We start from the raw sequence: 20,999 nt of genomic DNA on the forward strand, positions 1-20,999 counted from the left end.
CTTCCCACTAATTCTTGCTCTATCGTATGTCCTCTCTTTTGCTTTTATGTTGGCTTTGATTTCCCTTGTCAGCCATAGGTGCCTCATTCTCTCTTTGGGATGTATCTATCCTGCACCTTCCGAATATTGCATCTCTGCTGCATCTGTTCTCAAGATGAGGCATCTGCTCTAGGGCATCTGCAACATCCTCCTTCTACCCAAAACGTGACCGCAGGGGTCTGTGTTAGGACCACTTCTTTTTACGTTATATGTCAATGATTTGGATGATGGAATTGATGGCTTCTTGTCCAAGTTTGCGAACGATACAAAGATAGGCGGAGGGACAGGTAGTGTTGAGGAAGCAGGGAAACCGTAGGAGGACTTAGACAGATTAGGAGAATAGACAAAGAAGTGGGAAATGCAATACTGTGATGGGAAGTTTATGGTCATGCACTTTGGTAGAAGGAATAAAAGCATCGACTATTTTCTAATTAGGGAGAAAATTCAAAAATCTGAGGTACAAAGGGACTTGGAAGTCCTCGTGTAAGATTCCCTAAAGGCTCATTTGCAGGTTGAATCAGTGGTGAGGAAGGCAAATGCAGTGTTAGCATTCATTTCGAGAGGACTAGAATATAAAAGCAAGGATGTAATGCTGAGGCTTTGAAAAGCTCTGGTGAAGTCTCACTTGGAGTATTATGAGCAGTTTCGCACCCCTTAATTAAGAAAGGATGTGCTGACATTGGAGAAGTTTCAGAGGAGGTTCATGAGAATGATTCCAGGAATGAAAGGCTTCTCATATGAGGAGCAATTGATAGCTCTGGGCCTTTACTCGCTGGAATTTAGAAGAATGAGGGGGGGATCTCAATAAACCAATCAAATGTTAAAAGGCCTGGATAGAGTGGATGTGGAGAGAACATTTGCTATGGTGGGGGAGCCTAGGAACAAAGGGCACAGCCTCAGAATAGAGGGATGTCCATTTAGAATGAAGATGAGGAGGAATTTCTTTGGCCAGACACTGGTGAATCTGTGGAATTTGTTGCTATACTATAGGTGGCTGTGGAGGCCAGGCCTTTGGGTGTATTTAAGACAGACGTTGATAGGTTCTAGATTACTCAGGGCGTGAAAGGTTATGGGAAGAAGGCAGGAGAATGGGTTGGAGAGGGAAATGGATCGGTCATGATGAAATGGCAGAGTAGACTCAATGGGCCGAATGGCCTAATTCTGCTCCTATGTCTTATGTTCATATGGTCTAAACTGAGAAAAGAAATGTCATCTTTACAGGAGGCAGAGTGGAGGCAGGTGTAATCGAAGTACTTGTGGGAGTCAATGGATTTACAAGCTGTCAGACCCAGGGATAATATTCACCAAAGTTTGCTGGGCTATGGAAGGCACTGGGTGATGGTTGAAGATGATTTTTTTATAATTGTTTATGTGATTATAAGCCTGTATACCGTGCTGGGAGAAGAGTAGTCTTTAAGCGACAGAATATATTGATAAGTTGTTAGCATGAGTGGAATTCAATCTGTGTGTCTGTGATACATTTTGAGCCTAGTGAAGATGGCACTAAGCAGCGACTCCTTCGCTTACAACTTCAGAAACAGTTCTATTTCCATCTTTAGTGTCTCTAATTCTTCCTTTCATAGTTCTTTTGAAGACCCTGACCTGGAGTTACACGCTGACTTCGGTTCTTTGCGGGAATGGGACCCGGTCTCGGTGTTTCACGACTGGCCGTTATCCGACATGCCAAGGGCGTGGTCTAAGAGTTCGGTTTGCCTTTGGAGGCCTAGGATCTCAAGGCTCTGGAGATGGGCGGAACGAAGGTTGGTGTCCTGACAAACTGGTGTGTCGTGAGAGTCAGAAGATCTTTGGCTGTGTGCCCAGAAACCTAAGATCTTTGGGCACAGAGCTTGGGAAAAAGTGATGCAACAGACTTTTAACATCACAAACCAGTGAGTTGTTTGTTATGTCTCCCCTCTCGCTGTGAAACTGAGACACATCTTTGTCCCTTATTAGGGGGAGAGAGAGAGCCTGTGGTATGTCGAATACTGGGTGAACAATATAGTCTTTGGGGTAACAGCAAGTCAGTGTCTTTGCTGTTGCTTTGCTCATGCTTGAGTGCGTGGTTGTGGGTACCGATGCTTTTGTTTTGCTGGTGGGGAGGGGGTATTGTTGCTTGCTGCTGCTTATGTGCGGGAGGGAAGGGAGCTGGGGGGGGGACTTTGGGGTTCTAACATTTAATTGTCATTCATTCTTTGGGGCAACTCCTCTGTTTTTGTGGATGGTTGGGAAGAAAATGCATTTCAGGATATATATCGTATATATTTCTCTGACATTAAATTACCTTTGAAACCTTGAAAACTAGTTAAGATAAATCATACACAGTGAATAGTAGGGCCCTGTTGAGGAACAGAGAGCCCTTGATGTATGTCCAGATAACCCTGAAGATGGCAGCACAAACAGGTGAGATGGAGAAGGTCTTCATTAGTTGAGTACTGACTATAAGCAGGGAGATTATGGTATGACTTTGTGAAGTATTATTAGGTGACAGCTGGAATACGCTCTGCAAATTGGGTTGCCAGACTATAGGAGAGATAAGATTGTGCCCGTGATGATGGAATGGTGGTCAATTGAACAGAAGATAAAAGGGAATTCAGCCAATACAAAGGAAATGAGAATTTCAGGAATCAAGGAGTGTAAATATTTGGATTGAAGAGGTGGAACTGTCCCTGGTGCCATATGATTCCATGATCTAAACATGATTCACATATTGGTCAATAATACACTAGCACAATAGTCGGCCCAGTGATGACAGGGTCCACAGCTGAGGTTCCCAAAGGGGGTGACTGAAGTTAATGTTTCAGTAGATATTGGATTAGATATAACTGAAAGGAGTTACTAAATAGATGGCATGATTCAAAATGGACAAGTTGTTAATCTATATCGGAAGCTAGAATGGAAAAAGAATCTTAGGTCAATCTTTCAACCTTCCAATCCTGCAAGACTGAAGAATTTCAAATATCAGAAGGAAGCTAAACTTGGTCTTATGCCCGTACTGGGAAAACTGTCGTAGACCCTTATACCTATCGACTTGGTGATGCAGGATCAGCTTGTGATAATCAGCAATGTTCTTGCCAAACAATGGTGTTCATTTTCAAGATACTTATTTTGTTTTAATTTCTATATCTATATGAAAACATTCACAGCTCACTTCTGAAAAATAATAAGTTTACCTTTATTTTCATCAGATTTTCCAGTAAAAAATCTTTTTTTGCTTTTGAAGTTTCACTTCCTGAAGGGTCCATCTGAAAGAGCAAATTTGTCTGATCTGTTACAGATATTAAGTGATATAATCCACAGGTTGAAATTGGTCTTGAATCCAGGCGAGCATGGCTTTCAAACATTGGCATTACCAATTCACCACCTAACCTTCAAAGATATTCATTTTAAATCGAAATCTCAATTGATATTAGAACTAGATTGTTTGCATAAATTTCAAAGTTCAAAGTAAATATATTATAAAGTATATATATGTCACTATATACAACCCCGAGATTCAGATTCTCTCGGACATACTCAATAAATCCAATGACCGTAATAGAATCAATGAAAGATTGTACCAACAGGGTGGACAACCAGGGGGCAAAAGATAACAAATTGTGCAAATACAAAATAAAAGAAAAAAAGGAAATAATAATAATTAAGAAATAAATGTGCTTGGCTAATCCAGGTTTTGCCAGTCCAGGCTAATCCTTCGCCTCAGGTTTAACCAGCTTGAGCTGAGAAAAATAAAAATACAACAACAACAATAATAATAATAAAATAAGCACTAAATATCGAGAACATGAGATGAGGAGTCCTTGAAAGTGAGTCCATAGATTGTGGGAACAGTTCAGTGATGGGGCAAATGAAGGCATCCCCTCTGGTTCAAGAGCCTGATGGTTGAGGGGTAATAACTGTTCCTGAACCTGGTGGTGTGAGACCTGAGGCTGCTGTACCTTCTTCCCGATGGCAGCGGTGTGAAGGGAGGATGCCTGGATGGTGGGGTCTCTGTTGATGGATGCTGTTTTCCTTTGACAATGCTGTGTGCACATTGAACATGTGACATAGGACTGTACATCTCAGGACAGGCCCTTCGGTGCACAACGTTGTGCCGAACTAGCTAAAAAGTAAATCAAAAAACCCCCAAAATTAATCCCTCCTACCTACACAAAGTCCATATCCCTCCATCTTCCTCATATTCATGTGCCTATCTGAACATCACTTAAAAGCCTCTAATGTCTTTGCCTCCTCCACCAAACCAGGCAGTGTTTTTCAATCACCCATGACACTCTGAGTAAAAAACTTACCCCTCACATCTACCCCCTCTCACCTTCACTGTTTGCCCTCTGGTTTTAGATATTTCTACCCTTGGAAAAAGATAATCCCTGTCTACTCTATCTATGCCTCTCATAATCTTATAAACCTCTGTCAGACTCCCCTCAGCCTCCATTGCTCCAGACAAAACAACCCAAGTTTATCCAGCCTCCCATGATTGCACATCCCCTCCAAACCAGGCAGCATCCTGGTAAAGGTCTTCTGCACCCTCTCCAGAGCTTCAACATCCTCCCTGTGGTGAAGCGACCAGAGTTGTATGCAATACTCCAGATGTGGCCTAACCAGGGTTTTATAAGATTGCAACACAACATCTTGACTCTTGAACCCAATGCTTAGACTAATAAAAGCAAACATTCCATAAGCCTTCTTAACCACCTAGCGACCTGTGTAGCCACTTTCATGGAGATATGAACTTGGACCCCAAGATCTCTCTGCTCAGCAACACCGTTAAGGACCTTGCCCTTAATAGTGTACTGTCTCCTTGCATTTTCCCTGTCAAGGTAAACACCTCACATTTATTTGGGTTAAACTCCATCTGCCACTATCTGCAACTGATCTATATTGTGCTATATTCTTTGCCAGTCTTCCACACTATCCACAATTCCACCAGTCTTGGTATCATCCGCAATCTTACTGACTCACCCATCTACATTTTCATCCAAGGTCAGTTATATACATCACAAACAGGAGAGGTCCCAGCACAGATCCCTGCGGAACACTACTAAATGCAGACCTCCAGCTTAAGCAAGTCCCTTCAACCACTACCTCTGTCTTCTCTGCACAAGCCATTTCTGAATGCAAGCTGCCAATTCACTGCTGACCTCATACATCTTAATATTCTGGATGAGCCTCCCATGAGGGACTTTGTCTGAACACCTTACCAAAATCCACCTGGACAACATCCACTTCCCTCCCCTCATCAATCTCTCTCACCACCAGTCTATAGTTCCCAGGATTTTCCCTCGTTTCCTTTTTAAATAGAGGTACAATATTAGCCACTTGCCAGTCCTCCGGGATCTTGCCTGTGCCTAAAGGAGACACAAAGATACTGATCAAGGCCCCAGCAATCTCATCTCTTACCTCTTTCATTAACCTGAGGAAAATCCCATCAGGCCCTGGGGACTTATCCACCTTAATGCTCATTAGAAGGCCCAACACTTCCTCTTCCTAAACCTTAAAAATCCTAACATATTTATGCACTTAGCACTGATCTCCTGATTGTCCATGTCCTTTTCCTTGGTAAATACTGAAGCAAAGTACTCATTAAGTACCTCACTCACATTCTTTGCATCCAAGCAAATATTCCCCTCTTTGTCCTTGAGTGGTCCCACCCTCTCCCTAGTTATCCTCTTGATCTTAATGTATGTATAGAATACCTTCTCATGCACCTTGATCTTACTTGCCAAATGAACCAAGCTCAATTTAATATGTTTTGGAGCCAATCATTCTCTAGTCAACATAAGTGTGGAGAACACCATTCCAATGAATGGAGAGGTTAGTAGGAGGAGGTGCATGCAATCAGCATGCGTGATTGCAGTTAGCTGAAACACAATCAGCTAACTACGTGGTGGACCAGCAATGCTTACTATCACTGCCACTGGTAGTGGATTGGCCTGTCCCACATATTTAACCAACCATCAAAGGGGAGAACAACATTCTGAGGGGAAAAAAAACTTAAAGCAAATTTCTTTCAGTCAAAATTGTCCTATTCTGTTTAGGTGCGATTTACTATGTGCCTTCCACAAACATACAATGAGAGAAATGGTGTTAACATTCTGTGTTATCAGAACTATCTTTTTTCTATCTTTGCTTACTAACTTATTTTCTCTGGAGCAAGTTGGAGGCTGGGAGGGGGAGACCTGATGGATAAGATGCTGAGCAGCATAGGGAGAGTGGACAGGTGGTATCTTTCTCCCGAGGTCAAAATGTTATAGGGCATGTATTTAAGGTGAAAGGGGCAAGGTCACAGGAGATGTGTGGGGCAGGTTTTTCTTTATACAGAGAGTGGTGTGTGTCTGCAATGCAGTGTCAGGATCGTGGCAGCGATAAATACAATAGAAGTGTTAAAGAGGCTCATGAATGTGCAGAGAGTGGAAGGAGATGGACGTTGTGTAGGCAGAGGAGATTAGTTAGCAGTTTAATTGGCTCAGTATAAGGTCATGGACGAAAGAGACTGTTCCTGTAGCACGCTGTATGTTCTTGGTAATCCCATTCAGGTACATGAAGATATACATACATACATTCTTATCAATAAAACCAGCTGAGGTTTATCCTGGAGGTTGAGTGCCACTCTATGTTCATATATGATTAACACTTAAGACTTAGTGTCATTATAATATTTTACTTACCTTCTGATTTGGTTCACAATCATATGGTACCGTGAGAGCAATCAAGTCTGCCATTCCCTGTAAAAACATGGAACTATTTTATAAGAGGAAATTTATCAAATTTCAAAAAATCAACTTCTAATATTTTCTGCAGCTTCTCAAAAACTTTGCTCAAGCCCCCTGAACATATAATGTGCAGTGACATATTAAATTCAGCAAAGACCAATTAGTGGAACAGCTTGTATCATTAGTTAGATTCTGATACTGACTTCCCTGATCAACAACACCCTCTTTTGATGCAGAAGCTTCTACTATTCGGATGTTACTCGGGGTAATTTGTCCGAAATCACACAAATCAGATCAAAGGAATATGAAATTTTCATGTGAAAATTATATACGAGCTGTGCTGTAAGATCATGGTCAATCCAGCTTCAGCCGCAGCACCATTTTCTGCTCTTTCCCCACATCCTTGTAGTTGAAATATCTGTCAGTCCCTGTTTTGAATATATTCTCTGCAGTTCTCTTAGAAGATTTACAATCTCATAAAGAAGGTTTTCCTTATCACCGCTCTCTGAAATCAGTGATCCCTTATTTGAATCTGTGCCCAAGAACATTCTAAGTACTTGTGTTAGGGGAAACAACATCTCAATAAATAAAATTTAAAAAATCTTAGCAACGATCAAGTCAGTTGCTTTCAGAGTGGGGGAATTTGATCACCATTCACTCTTCTGAGTATACCCCTTTCCTTTCCTTAGCCTCTCCTCTGTCAACCCCTTCACCTGAGGAATCAGCTTGATGACTTTCTCTCTGCCATCTCCAGTGTAAGCACATGCTTGGTGCACATTGGGTTTCTACAATCTCTTGTGTATGTTTAACATAAACCTGACTGGAATTAGATTCTGCTCAGGAAGCTGAACAGATGAAATGAATTACAGTTGAAGTTTTGGCTGTTAGTGAGCATCAGAGAACTTCTTAAGAATAATCTTAAACACAGACGCTGGAAATCTAAAGCAACACACACAAAATGCTGGAGGAACTCAGGAGGCCAGGCAGCATTTTTAGGACAAGAGGGGCCTCGGCTCGAAACGCTGACTGTTCAGATGCTGCCTGATCTGCTGAGTTTCTCCAGCATATTGTGTGAGTTGCTTGAAACTCTAAAACAAAATGGCAATTTTTAAAAGTTCTTGAATATTGTTTTATTTCTTAATTTACTTAGTAACTGACTTATGTAACACAAACAGCTAACATTGTGTAGAACTTACTGCACAGAAACAAATCAGTGCACAGTTAAAGCTCCTCACATGCTGGTTCCAGACCATTGTTATCAGCTTCTGTCAATGCGAAGACTGATTGTTCTGACCAGGCTCGCTTATCCAAAACCATCACCTGCCCATGCACATCCACATTTGCTTGGGCCAGGTAGCCTACCTTGCTGGCTTTCTGCACTAATGGTGAGGTCCAGGTCAGCACCTGGGCCCTGGGCAGCTGCACATGGACATCATGCTCTCTAAACTGCTGGAACGGTGTTTGACAGCTGCAGTGCTACAGGTTGAGCAGTAAAAACTGCTTCTGATTTTAATAGTTTCTGATAGAGATACTTAAGACTTATTAAAATCAAAACCAGTAATATATAATTAAACATTTCAGTTTAAAAAGTTGGTAGTTAAAATATAATTCATGTAAAAGACTTACTAGAAATTCAGAAACAGGCATGTTATCACTGAAATGCATTGTTTTGTGACAGCAGAATAGGACAAGACATAAGGAGGATTAGTTACTGAGCTACAATGAAAATAAATAGTGTAAATGAAGAGTAGTGTTCATGGACAAACAAGAGAAAATCTGCAGAAGCTGAAAATCCGAGTAACACACACAAAATGCTGGAGGAACTCAGCAGACCAGGCAGCATACATGGAAAAGAGTGCAGTCGATGTTTTGGGCTGAGGCCCTTCGGTAGAACTATCTGTCATAAGTTTATAATAGTGTTCATGGATTCATGGACCCTTGAGAAGTCTGATGGTAGATGGGAAGAAGCTGTTCCTAAAGCAATGAACGTGACTCTTCAGGCTCCTGTACCTCCTCCCTGATGGTAGCAATGAGAAGAGGGCATGTCCTGGCTGATGAGGGGCCTTAGTGATGGATGCCGCCTTTTTGAGGCATTGCCTTTTGAAGATGACGCCAATGGCAGGAGGGCTGGTGCCCATGATGGAGTTGGTTGAAGCTGAAAATGTTTTTCTGTTTTAGTTGTTATTCTTCTTCCTACACTCCCCTTTGAAGTAATCTGGTCTCAGATCTTTATCAGGGCTAACCTGGTACAGAAGTGTGTGGCAGTACTCCCCAGTGCTGTACAGAGAAGTCCCAGCAAGACCAGGTCCTGCTGCTGGACCATGAGCAGATCAGTGGCTGAACCTCACAGTGCTTTATTTATGTGCTGTGGTATGTACCAGGAGGACCAGGGTTGAATTCAATTTGAGCAGTTGAATGCTAACAGCTCCAAGTGGAGCTGCTGTAAAATTCAGCACAATCGGTGGCAGCCTTCTGTTCCTCTATCCATAATCTACTTACTCTCCTTAACTCCATCAGTGTCATTCTCCAGTGAGTGGGGTGTTCAACTTTCAACAGGTACTTAAGCCAGTACTCATGGTACAGTGATCAGGTTTACCAAGAACAGCCCAGGAATTGGCACCTCACGTCACTATTGTACCAGCTTCCACTATCACCCCTGGCATCTACCACTCTCTGAGTTAAAAACGTATATTGTGCATCTCCTTTAAACTTACCCTCTCTCACATCTAGTATTTGGCATTTTCATCCTGAGAAAAAGGCTCACGTTCTTCCCTGTTTATCTATCATAACTTTATAAACTTCAGCCCAGTGCATCTGTAGATGTGAATTTCCCACTATTCAGGACATTTACAAAGACAGGTGTGTAAAAAGGGCCTAAAGGATCATTGGGGACCTGAGCCACCCCAACCACAAACTGTTCCAGCTGCTACCATCTGGGAAACAGTACTGCAGCATAAAAGCCAGGACCAACAGTCTATGGGACAGCTTCTTCCACCAGGCCATCAGACTGATTAATTCATGCTGACACAACCGTATTTTGTACGTTATATTGACTACCCTGTTGTACATACTATTTATTACAAATTACTATAAATTGCACATTCAGACGGAGATGTAACATAAAGATTTTTACTCCTCATGTGTGTGAAGGATGTAAGTAATAAAGTCAATTCAAGTTCAACTTCTATCAGGTCTTCCGTCAGCCTACACCACTCCAGAGGGAATAGTACAGGTTTGTCCAACCTCTCATGCCCACTAATCCAGGCAGTGTCCAGGTAAACCTGTTTTGCATTAATTCCAAGGCCTCCAGATCATTCCTGCTATGGGATGCCCTGAGCTGCATACAATATTCAAAGTGTGGGCTAACCAGAGTTTTATACAGCTGTTACATGTTTCCTGGCAGGGAGATTAGCGAGGGCTACTGAGGTGACTTTAAACTAGAATGGTTAGGGGGTGGGAATCAAATTAAAGAGGCTAGGCGAGAGGAGGTTAGTTCACAACAGGGGGATGGGAACCAGTGCAGAGAGACAGAGGGGTGTAAAATGAGGGTAGAAGCAAAAAGTAGTAAGGTGAAAAGTAAAAGTGGCAGGCCGACAAATCCAGGGCAAGCATCAAAAAGGGCCACTTTTCAACATAATTGTATAAGGGCTAAGAGAGTTGTAAAAGAGCGCCTGAAGGCTTTGTGTGTCAATGCAAGGAGCATTTGTAACAAGGTGGATGAATTGAAAGTGCAGATTGTTATTAATGCTTATGATATAGTTGGGATCACAGAGACATGGCTCCAGGGTGACCAAGGATGGGAGCTCAACGTTCAGGGATATTCAATATTCAGGAGGGATAGACATGAAAGAAAAGGAGGTGGGGTGGCGTTGCTGGTTAAAGAAGAGATTAACGCAATAGAGTGGAAGGACATAAGCCGGGAAGATGTGGAATCGATATGGGTAGAGCTGCGTAACACTAAGGGGCAGAAAACGCTGGTGGGAGTTGTGTACAGGCCACCTAACAGTAGTAGTGAGGTTGGAGATGGTATTAAACAGGAAATTAGAAATGTGTGCAATAAAGGAACAGCAGTTATAATGGGTGACTTCAATCTACATGTAGATTGGGTGAACCAAATTGGTAAAGGTGCTGAGGAAGAGGATTTCTTGGAATGTATGCGGGATGGTTTTTTGAACCAACATGTTGAGGAACCAACTAGAGAGCAGGCTATTCTAGACTGGGTTTTGAGCAATGAGGAAGGGTTAATTAGTAATCTTGTCGTGAGAGGCCCCTTGGGTAAGAGTGACCATAATGTGGTGGAATTCTTCATTAAGATGGAGAGTGACATAGTTAATTCAGAAACAGAGATTCTGAACTTAAAGAGGGGTAACTTTGAAGGTATGAGACGTGAATTAGCTAAGATAGACTGGCAAATGACACTTAAAGGATTGACGGTGGATATGCAATGGCAAGCATTTAAGGATTGCATGGATGAACTACAACAATTGTTCATCCCAGTTTGGCAAAAGAATAAATCAAGGAAGGTAGTGCACCCGTGGCTGACAAGAGAAATTAGGGATAGCATCAATTCCAAAGAAGAAGCATACAAATTAGCCAGAAAAAGTGGCTCACCTGAGGACTGGGAGAAATTCAGAGTTCAGCAGAGGAGGGCAAAGGGCTTAATTAGGAAGGGGAAAAAAGATTATGAGAGAAAACTGGCAGGGAACATAAAAACTGACTGTAAAAGCTTTTATAGATATGTAAAAAGGAAAAGACTGGTAAAGACAAATGTAGGTCCCCTACAGACAGAAACAGGTGAATTGATTATGGGGAGCAAGGACATGGCAGACCAATTGAATAATTACTTTGGTTCTCTCTTCACTAAGGAGGACATAAATAATCTTCCAGAAATAGTAGGGGACAGAGGGTCCAGTGAGATGGAGGAACTGAGCGAAATACATGTTAGTAGGGAAGTGGTGTTGGGTAAATTGAAGGGATTAAAGGCAGATAAATCCCCAGGGCCAGATGGTCTGCATCCCAGAGTGCTTAAGGAAGTAGCCCAAGAAATAGTGGATGCATTAGTGATAATTTTTCAAAACTCGTTAGATTCTGGACTAGTTCCTGAGGATTGGAGGGTGGCTAATGTAACCCCACTTTTTAAAAAAGGAGGGAGAGAGAAACCGGGGAATTATAGACGGGTTAGCCTAACGTTGGTGGTGGGGAAACTGCTGGAGTCAGTTATCAAAGATGTGATAACAGCACATTTGGAAAGCAGTGAAATCATCGGACAAAGTCAGCATGGATTTGTGAAAGGAAAATCATGTCTGACGAATCTCATAGAATTTTTTGAGGATGTAACTAGTAGAGTGGATAGGGGAGAACCAGTGGATGTGGTATATTTGGATTTTCAAAAGGCTTTTGACAAGGTCCCACACAGGAGGTTAGTGTGCAAACTTAAAGCACACGGTATTGGGGGTAAGGTATTGATGTGGATAGAGAATTGGTTAGCAGACAGGAAGCAAAGAGTGGGAATAAACGGAACCTTTTCAGAATGGCAGTCAGTGACTAGTGGGGTACCGCAAGGCTCAGTGCTGGGACCCCAGTTGTTTACAATATATATTAATGACTTGGATGAGGGAATTAAATGCAGCATCTCCAAGTTTGCGGATGACACAGAGCTGGGCGGCAGTGTTAGCTGTGAGGAGGATGCTAAGAGGATGCAGGGTGACTTGGATAGGTTGAGTGAGTGGGCAAATTCATGGCAGATGCAATTTAATGTGGATAAATGTGAAGTTATCCACTTTGGTGGCAAAAATAGGAAAACAGATTATTATCTGAATGGTGGCCGATTAGGAAAAGGGGAGGTGCAACGAGACCTGGGTGTCATTATACACCAGTCATTGAAAGTGGGCATGCAGGTACAGCAGGCGGTGAAAAAGGCAAATGGTATGCTGGCATTTATAGCGAGAGGTTTCGAGTACAGGAGCAGGGAGGTACTACTGCAGTTGTACAAGGCCTTGGTGAGACCACACCTGGAGTATTGTGTGCAGTTTTGGTCCCCTAATCTGAGGAAAGATATCCTTGCCATAGAGGGAGTACAAAGAAGGTTCACCAGATTGATTCCTGGGATGGCAGGACTTTCATATGAAGAAAGACTGGATGAACTGGGCTTGTACTCGTTGGAATTTAGAAGATTGAGGGGGGATCTGATTGAAACGTATAAGATCCTAAAGGGATTGGACAGGCTAGATGCAGGAAGATTGTTCCCGATGTTGGGGAAGTCAGAACGAGGGGTCACAGTTTGAGGATAAAGGGGAAGCCTTTTAGGACCGCGATTAGGAAAAACTTCTTCACACAGAGAGTGGTGAATCTGTGGAATTCTCTGCCACAGGAAACAGTTGAGGCCAGTTCATTGGCTATATTTAAGAGGGAGTTAGATATGGCCCTTGTGGCTACGGGGATCAGGGGGTATGGAGGGAAGGCTGGTGCAGGGTTCTGAGTTGGATGATCAGCCATGATCATAATAAATGGCAGTGCAGGCTCGAAGGGCCGAATGGCCTACTCCTGCACCTATTTTCTATGTTTCTATGTTTCCTGACTCTTGAACTCAATGCCCCAGTGGAAAAAGACAAGCATTCCAAGCACCGTCTTTACCCTTCCACCTCTTTCTTTTGCTGCTTTCAGGAAACTATAGACTTGGAGTCCATGAATCAACTGTAGATCAAAGGTGTTAAGGTTTGTGCGATTAACTACACAGTTTCCTCTTACATTTAACTTTCTAATGTGCAAATATCATTTAACCACGAGTTGAAGAAGCCCAAATTTTTCAAGTGTTTTTAGAACGAGTTTACACAATGGCAATGATCTCTGTGCATATTCCATTAACAAAAGATGCATTAACATATCACATCCCTTCATAAAATGGAATGCATTTAAGGTCAGGGCAGCATTATCTCGGTTGGGCCGTGGGTTTGAGAAATATGGTTAAGACCATTTGATGGGACAGACTCTGAACTTTACCACACTGACTGCCATATCCTGATTCACAGGAATTGTGTCTCTGCATGATTAGAGTATGGGAATTCTATTAGCTAACACTTTATCACAGTAGTGAATGGTAGTAAAGTGTGGGCCAGGCCCAGAAATAACACGATTTCCTCAGTCCAGATTTCTCATGACGTCAAATACAGGAGTGACATTTCGCTTTTCAACAACTATAGTTTGTTTCAAGCAAAGTCTGAGGGAACGGTGGGCTAGCAAGAGATGAGGTGGTTATGTGATCAGTTATGAAGCACTAAGGATCAAATGCATCTAATAAATAATGCATTGGTTAAATTAAGCCTGTAATCTCTCCGATGCCCCCTTGCTACCAAGCATAGCTCCACTGCCCCTTTATCTTTATCACCCCCTTAGAAACTCCCACTGCACCCTCTCTCCCGGAGTCGATATCGTTCACTCTGGGATTGAGCCAGTGAGCATTTAACAAGTAATTATACATGCCCAGCTCATGCCCAGGCACAATGATTGGAAAATGAACTGTCTCTTACCACTGCTGAGGAGAGATGCTGAAAAAAAAGACGAGCTGTTTATTTATTGTGGGGAAGAAATCCTTGGGACCGGTTACAACAGGTTCCTCCTCCATGTAGCTCAGTCAGGAACACTGCAGACTTGCAGATAATTTAGGAGTCGCAGCAAAAAATGAACAGCTGGAGGAACTCAGCAGGACAGGCATTGTCTGTGGAGGCATCGGGACCACAGCGTTTCAACCAGAAACGTCAACTATCCTTTTGCCTTCTCAGATGCTGCTTGATTTGCTGAGTTCCTCCACCATGTTGTTGATTGCTCGATTCCAGCACCTGCAGTCTCTTGTAACCCTGGTTATCAGTCACATGTTGCTTTATCTATAGAAGGACAGGTATTCAGGTTGGGGGAGGATGGCATTCTCACTGTTTGAGTTTAAATCCTAAATGAGTAGGATGATGATGATCAAGATGGCGCCGGTAACTGGCGACTCTGCGCGTGCTCTCCCGAGCAAACTGCCCTCTACACTATCCTACCCAAGTATTTTCCTCTTTTTACCTATGAGTAGAATGTAGTTCCAGAGTGTCTCCTTTCAGAGAAGACAAGGTGCTGTCCTCCCTCTCCTGTAGACATCAAAGAACCCTGGGGTTCAATTCAGAGGAGAGAATGACAGTTTCCCTGTGACTTGACCAATGTTTGTTCCTCAACCAACACACAAACCAACTTATATTGGTAATTTATTTTACTGTCTTCTGGGGAATTATCTGTGTTTCAAGTGACATTAGAACAGTGATGACATCTCAAAAGTTCTATTAAGGGAAGTCCTCTTTAATGCTGGTTTCTGATGAAAGTTTGATTCAGACATACAGACTTTTTGAATTAAAGTTAATTTGTTAAAGTCCTTCCTGCTGGTATATTGAGTACCATTTCATTTGTGAAAAATGACATAACATTTTGTTCATTGATGAAAGATGGATACAACCTGTTATTGCTTAATTCCATTTGTCTTACACTTCCATCATTTGAATTACATTGTGCAATAACTGATATGTATTGTACATTCCTTCAACGGAGATCTTAAAGTCGCACCAATCTTAACAGTATAATTTCACTGGCATTTGTCAGGAACAGAATCGCTGATAATTGAATAGTGCTGTTACTTTTTTTTGACAGATAAACAATTAAGGTACCAAACTTAAAAACCCAAAAGCTTACTGTTTTGATAACTTGCTGGAATATAACGCCTGTAGAAATCACGTCATTAATATTCAAAACAAGAGACAATCTTCCTCCTGTTGGGTGGAAAGGAGGAAAGAATTTTATAATGACTTCTATTTCAACGTGTAGCAATTTCTATCAAATCTGGATCAAGGATTTTTAAAGCAGAGTTACTAACTTTTGATTAAGGACACAATGCTAGAAATTATACCATGAATTTACCACCTGATTTATTTATGCTTTTACAATAAATTTAATAGAAAGTAAATATTTAATAGCTCAAATGCTGGTGTGGAGACAGAAGAAGCTTCAATATTTCAGGTCAATATACACTAAGTAGCCACTTCATTGGGTACCTAATAAAGTAGCCACTGAGTGCATTTTTATCACTTGTTGCAGTGGAAGGCTGTTAATCTGCTTCTCATTTTCCGCAATTAGATTTCCAGCATCTGTGGTGTTTCGTAATTTACGTTTGTTTTTAACTGATTTAACCCGTCCAGGTCCTATTGCCAGCTTCTTTCCCGATCTCCCGTCTGGTATAGGGTATTGGTGATAAATGGTATAGGGTAGCCTTACAATTGAACCCACTGTTTCAAATCCCCAGCAAACAAAATATGTCATTCTTATTTTTCAAAAACTGAATTCAATTATTTAGTTTAAAATGTGAAATAGTTGAAGGATAGCAACTTAGCTCTGTTTGATCTGAGCATCATTGTAATTATTTTGAACCTAACTGACAGGTCTGTATTGAAATACTGGAATGTTTGCATTGAGGCACTGACAATGTCTTCTCATTACGTTTATCTTTTCATTCCATAGTTTTCTTGGACATTGGTTAGAACATTAGTGATTGTAAACTGCATAATCTAACACTTAATTCTAAAACATTTTGCTGTGATTTTTTTAAAGCCTGTACTTTTCTATGTTGATTTGGTTGGAATGGATTTTGAAAATTTTAGTTGATAAATTGGGTGGAAGTTGGAAGCAAAGTCGATGAGCACAGCATGGGTGCAGGAAGCAGCCGCAATGAAGTTGGGGAGTGATACTCAAATTGGAACATAGACTGTTCCGCATAGCCAACAAAACACCAGGCATAGCCAGGACCCATGTGAGTGCCCATGGCTGTACATCTAGTTTGACGGAAGTGAGAGAGGCTGAAGGAGTACTTAGTCAGGACCAGACCTGCCAGATGGAGGAGAGTGGTGGTGGAGGGGAACAGGTTGGGTCTGTTGTCTGGAAAAGAGCGGAAAGGGGATGGAGATGTATAGGGACTGGACGTCTATATGTTAAATTGTATATGTTGTATGTGTACTTCATGTCAACTTGTTTTTTATCATCTGTTAACATTATTGTGTTAATATTATTTTGTTTGCTGTATATGATATGTGTACTGTGTTTTGCACCTAGGTCCCAGGGGAATGCTGTTTCGTTTGGCTGTGTACGTGTACAGTTGAATTACAATAAACTTGAACTTGAGCAATTAGATTTTAGTAAGACTACATTTGGAATATTTTAGACAATAGACAATAGGTGCAGGAGTAGGCCATTCAGCCCTTTGAACCAGCACCTCCATTTACTGTGATCATGGCTGATCATCCACTATCAGTATCCAGTTCCTGCCTTATCCCCATAACCTTTGATTCCGCTATCTTTAAGAGCTCTATCCATCTCTTTCTTGAAAGCATCCAGAGACTTGGCCTCCACAGCCTTTTGGGGCAGAGCATTCCAAATATCCACCACTCTCTGGGTGAAAAAGTTTTTCCTCAACTCCGTTCTGAATGGCCTACCCCATTTTATGAAGATTTGATTTCTATCAAAAATACTTGATAGATTACCTTTCTGGACTTCCAATGGATGAGAAGTGATCTTAAAGTATATAAAATTCAGAGAGTTCATTAAGTCGATTATGTGAAGCTATTTATCCGATCTGTGGAATTGACAAGCTGAGGAGCTTATATCTGCCATAATTCCGTTTCAGCTCAAGATGTGGAAAAATCCTCCCACTCAGAGCATATTTTCAATCCTTTACTCCAAAAAACTACAAAATGTCATGGCTCAGTATGTAAGTTCAAGGCTGAGATTTTTAAAAAAGATGTATTTAGTGATATGAGGGACAGTGAAGAATGTTGCAAGCTCCAGAATCAATTGCTAACTTATGAATGGCAAAGAACTACAATTACAGGCATCATAATTAGACATTAATAAATCAGAGTTTAGTAGGAAAGTAAACTTGGTTACTTTACACTTTGGGCTATTTCCTTGTTGTAAGTGCAATATGAGCACTTAACATTTCAATGAACCCTAGTAAAACCAAATAATTTCAAAATGACCATTCTCCTTAATTGTCTTTTCTCTATTAACCAATCTATTATCTATGATAAAATATTATTCACAGTAAGTTCTTTTGCATGCTTTTTGAACAACCAGATACACGTCAGCTAAATCTTTTGCTCCACCTTTCTAGATAGAGTATCAAGTTCTTGGATTTATCAATTACCTTTCAAAACTGATACCAGTTTGCCTTGTATTATACTTGTTAAGTGCCTTGCTTGTTAACAGATTCCAGCATTTTACCAGTAACTTATGTTTGGCCTGTACTTCCATCATGTGTCAATAACTTCAGTTTAATTTTGGTATCTTCCAATATCCTGAGATTATTTAAAAAAATAGAAAATTATGGAAGATATTTCTGTAGCCATCTCTTCTACAACACATTAGTGTTTTAATACTTGTAGATGATTAAGTAATCACTTTTCATATTCTTTGCAAGTTTATTTTTATATTCTAGTTCTGTTATTTTGGGTCACATTTTATTTTAAAAACACTTTTATTGTCCTTATTTAGTTTGCACGGTTGTTCTCCATTGGTGTATGTTTACTTTGAAAATTTAACTTATACAATGCTTATTAGACAATTATTTGTATTTCAGTAATCAATTTATCAATGTCATTATGAATGCATACAAAATTGCAGATGAAGTGTGTTGAATTCAAACTTCCATTACCATTTTTTTCTTTTTCTACTTTTCCACTAGTCCACAAACCCCATTGGTCCTGTCTAGCAAACACTGCTGATTGTCACTACTTGCTTTTACATTTCCACAACTTTGCCTATTCAATTTAACTTTATAAACCTTCTCCTCTTCCATGTATCCTTTTACCCCCTTTTTCCCTCCAAGTAAATGGAAACCTCAAAATCATAACTTGCATCGTATTTTATGATTTTAATTTATGATTTTATGCATCATAATTTGATCATTAGTGTCACTAAAATATTCAAATCTTTGGAATTGTTTTACACTAGTTGCACATTTTGTACCTTGTGAAACAAATAAAATATTAAACAAATCCAAAATGTTAAGCAATCTATATAAGTCTCTATATGTGATCTACAAATACCTCATGAGCAAAAGAAATCCTGTCTATGTGAAATTGAATACCTGATACATGAAGTTGGGCAGTGATATAGGACCACAAGAGGTGCTAGCAGGATTAGGCCATGCAGAACATGGAACTGTCCTACTAACTAACAAATTAAATGACAAAACTCGAGGGAAATTAAATAAATTAGGAATTATTTAGATTGGTTAGTGTATCCTTCATCAACTGTACAGCCAAACTATGTCACCTCAGGTCCATAAAAGGAATTAGAGATAGTTGAAGTTTCAAAGCATACACTTCATTTGTTGACTTTAGACTTTGATTAAAAGATGGTTTTTATTATCTTATGTTTGCATAATAAAGGTTAAGAATTTAACAAGTAGTATTTCACAAAGCAGATAAATGTGGATAAGGATATCACTTGGCTCAACTTTATCTGTTTCACCCATACTCTTTGCACTCCTGCAGCACCTACATTCTCCTTGATATTTAACTTCAACACAAAAAAATCATTTTTGTATATTGATCATTCATTGTAGATTTGAGAACCAGCATTGAATTCGAACATCTTATTTATGCTGATACTTTTGCAATTTATATTGTTACAAAGACTTACCTACAGGCGCCACTTCATTGTGATAAATTTTGTACGCCTTTTTATGGGCAAGCATTATATTCCTGATTGCTGAAGGTTCTGTGTTTAGTTTTTTGTGTTGGTATATTATCTTTGAAGGATCATTGAATATTATCCAGGTTTTAACTTTTTCTCCAAATGTTACGAAAGCAAATCGTGCATAGTTTGCAAAGGATTCAATAAGTGCTTCATTCTCCCAGTTGCCATACTTTGTGGTCAGATGTTGAGGGATGTTGCTGATGTTCAGAACCATTATAGGCTTGAGATTTGCAATTATTAATTCATTTAGGAAATTTGAATAGCACTTCACTTGCTTATGATCCACCTTCTTATCAATGTCTTCGGACAGAATACCAGCCCAAGGAAGCATTACTTTGTAATGGGAAAGTCCTTTTCGTTGTTGAGTTTTAAAGTGATCTTTCACGTAGCTTGGCAGAGGGTCCAGGCAAATAGAGTCTGTGCCTTCCACATCGATGTCAATTATCTGGTGCTCGTCTTCATCTTTTGCCAAAGTATTCATCAGAGTATTTGTTAAAGGGCCACCAATTACCATAAAATCCGGTGGTAATTTTATTTCTGCACTAGTCAAACTTATGAAAACTAAGATGACAACAACCGTGGTCTGTAGCTCCATTTTATAGATCTAGTGTAAAGAGCAAGTCCAGGACTTTATATATTAGCTCTAATTACTTAATTGCAGTTAAGCACCACCCTCTTGAACGGCTCCGCTTATGATAAAATTATGGCCAAAATTTTAACAGCAAAAGCTAAATTTAGGAATTATAATGAATTCCACTGGTGCCTTTCAGCTAGACCTTATCGTCTCCAATGCTTCACAATTCTTTCTTAGAGCTTTTTAAGTGATTTAATAGCCATTTATTTAAATGAAGTAGTTCGATTGGATGCACAGATGAAATGTGATATTGTGTCTAAACCAATCAGTTTTCCAGTTTAGATTACTCCAATGATAAAAGGCATCAAATGTGACTACCTTCTCCTTCATCCTTCTTGTATTTTGATATCAATTAAGTTTGCCAGTATAGGGGATAAAATATGGAACTTTTATAAATATGCGGTCCATGTGCTATGCTTAAATCCAGCTACATCAAACACCCTTGAGACATGGTAAATGTTTTTATGGTGAGATACAAAAGAATAATTCTTAAATGTGACCATGGAAGGTCCAGATTTGGCTCTAAATTCTAACCATAAAAATTTAAGATCTTTAACACTTGCACAAATGTGTGTATATTGCTGTAGTTTTACAAACAAGCTGGGTAGTGGAGAATAGTTAAGCTCAATCCAAACAGGAGATTGCAGATAAAATTATGTTAGGCTTGATCATTTAAAGTCGTGCCGATATTCAGGACAGTCCCAATATTCTTGCTGTCCTCCCTCCTCATTGAACCCATAAGAGTGTGTACCTGCCCAAGTACAAGGGTCACCACACAGCTGATAGTCAAACAGCACCTTTGTTCACTGAAGTGTTTGGACTCAGATGAGCAGTGGCATTACAGATTT

General features: G+C 40.4%; 1 protein-coding gene across 1 annotated transcript in view; it reads right to left on the reverse strand.

The window, feature by feature from the left end:
* Positions 1 to 20,112, reverse strand: part of LOC140198398 (lactase/phlorizin hydrolase-like) — a 107,916-nt gene extending 87,804 nt beyond the window's left edge. The window contains exons 1-2 of the mRNA XM_072259490.1: positions 19,465 to 20,112; positions 6,702 to 6,758 (exon numbers count right to left, since the gene is read on the reverse strand). Of these exons, the coding sequence (XP_072115591.1) occupies positions 6,702 to 6,758; positions 19,465 to 20,112 (705 nt within the window). The remainder of the gene's footprint in view (positions 1 to 6,701; positions 6,759 to 19,464) is intronic.
* Between the last annotated feature and the right edge of the window lie 887 nt (positions 20,113 to 20,999).

The sequence above is a fragment of the Mobula birostris genome, chromosome 5 (genome assembly GCF_030028105.1).
Source record: "Mobula birostris isolate sMobBir1 chromosome 5, sMobBir1.hap1, whole genome shotgun sequence".
NCBI lineage: Eukaryota > Metazoa > Chordata > Chondrichthyes > Myliobatiformes > Myliobatidae > Mobula > Mobula birostris.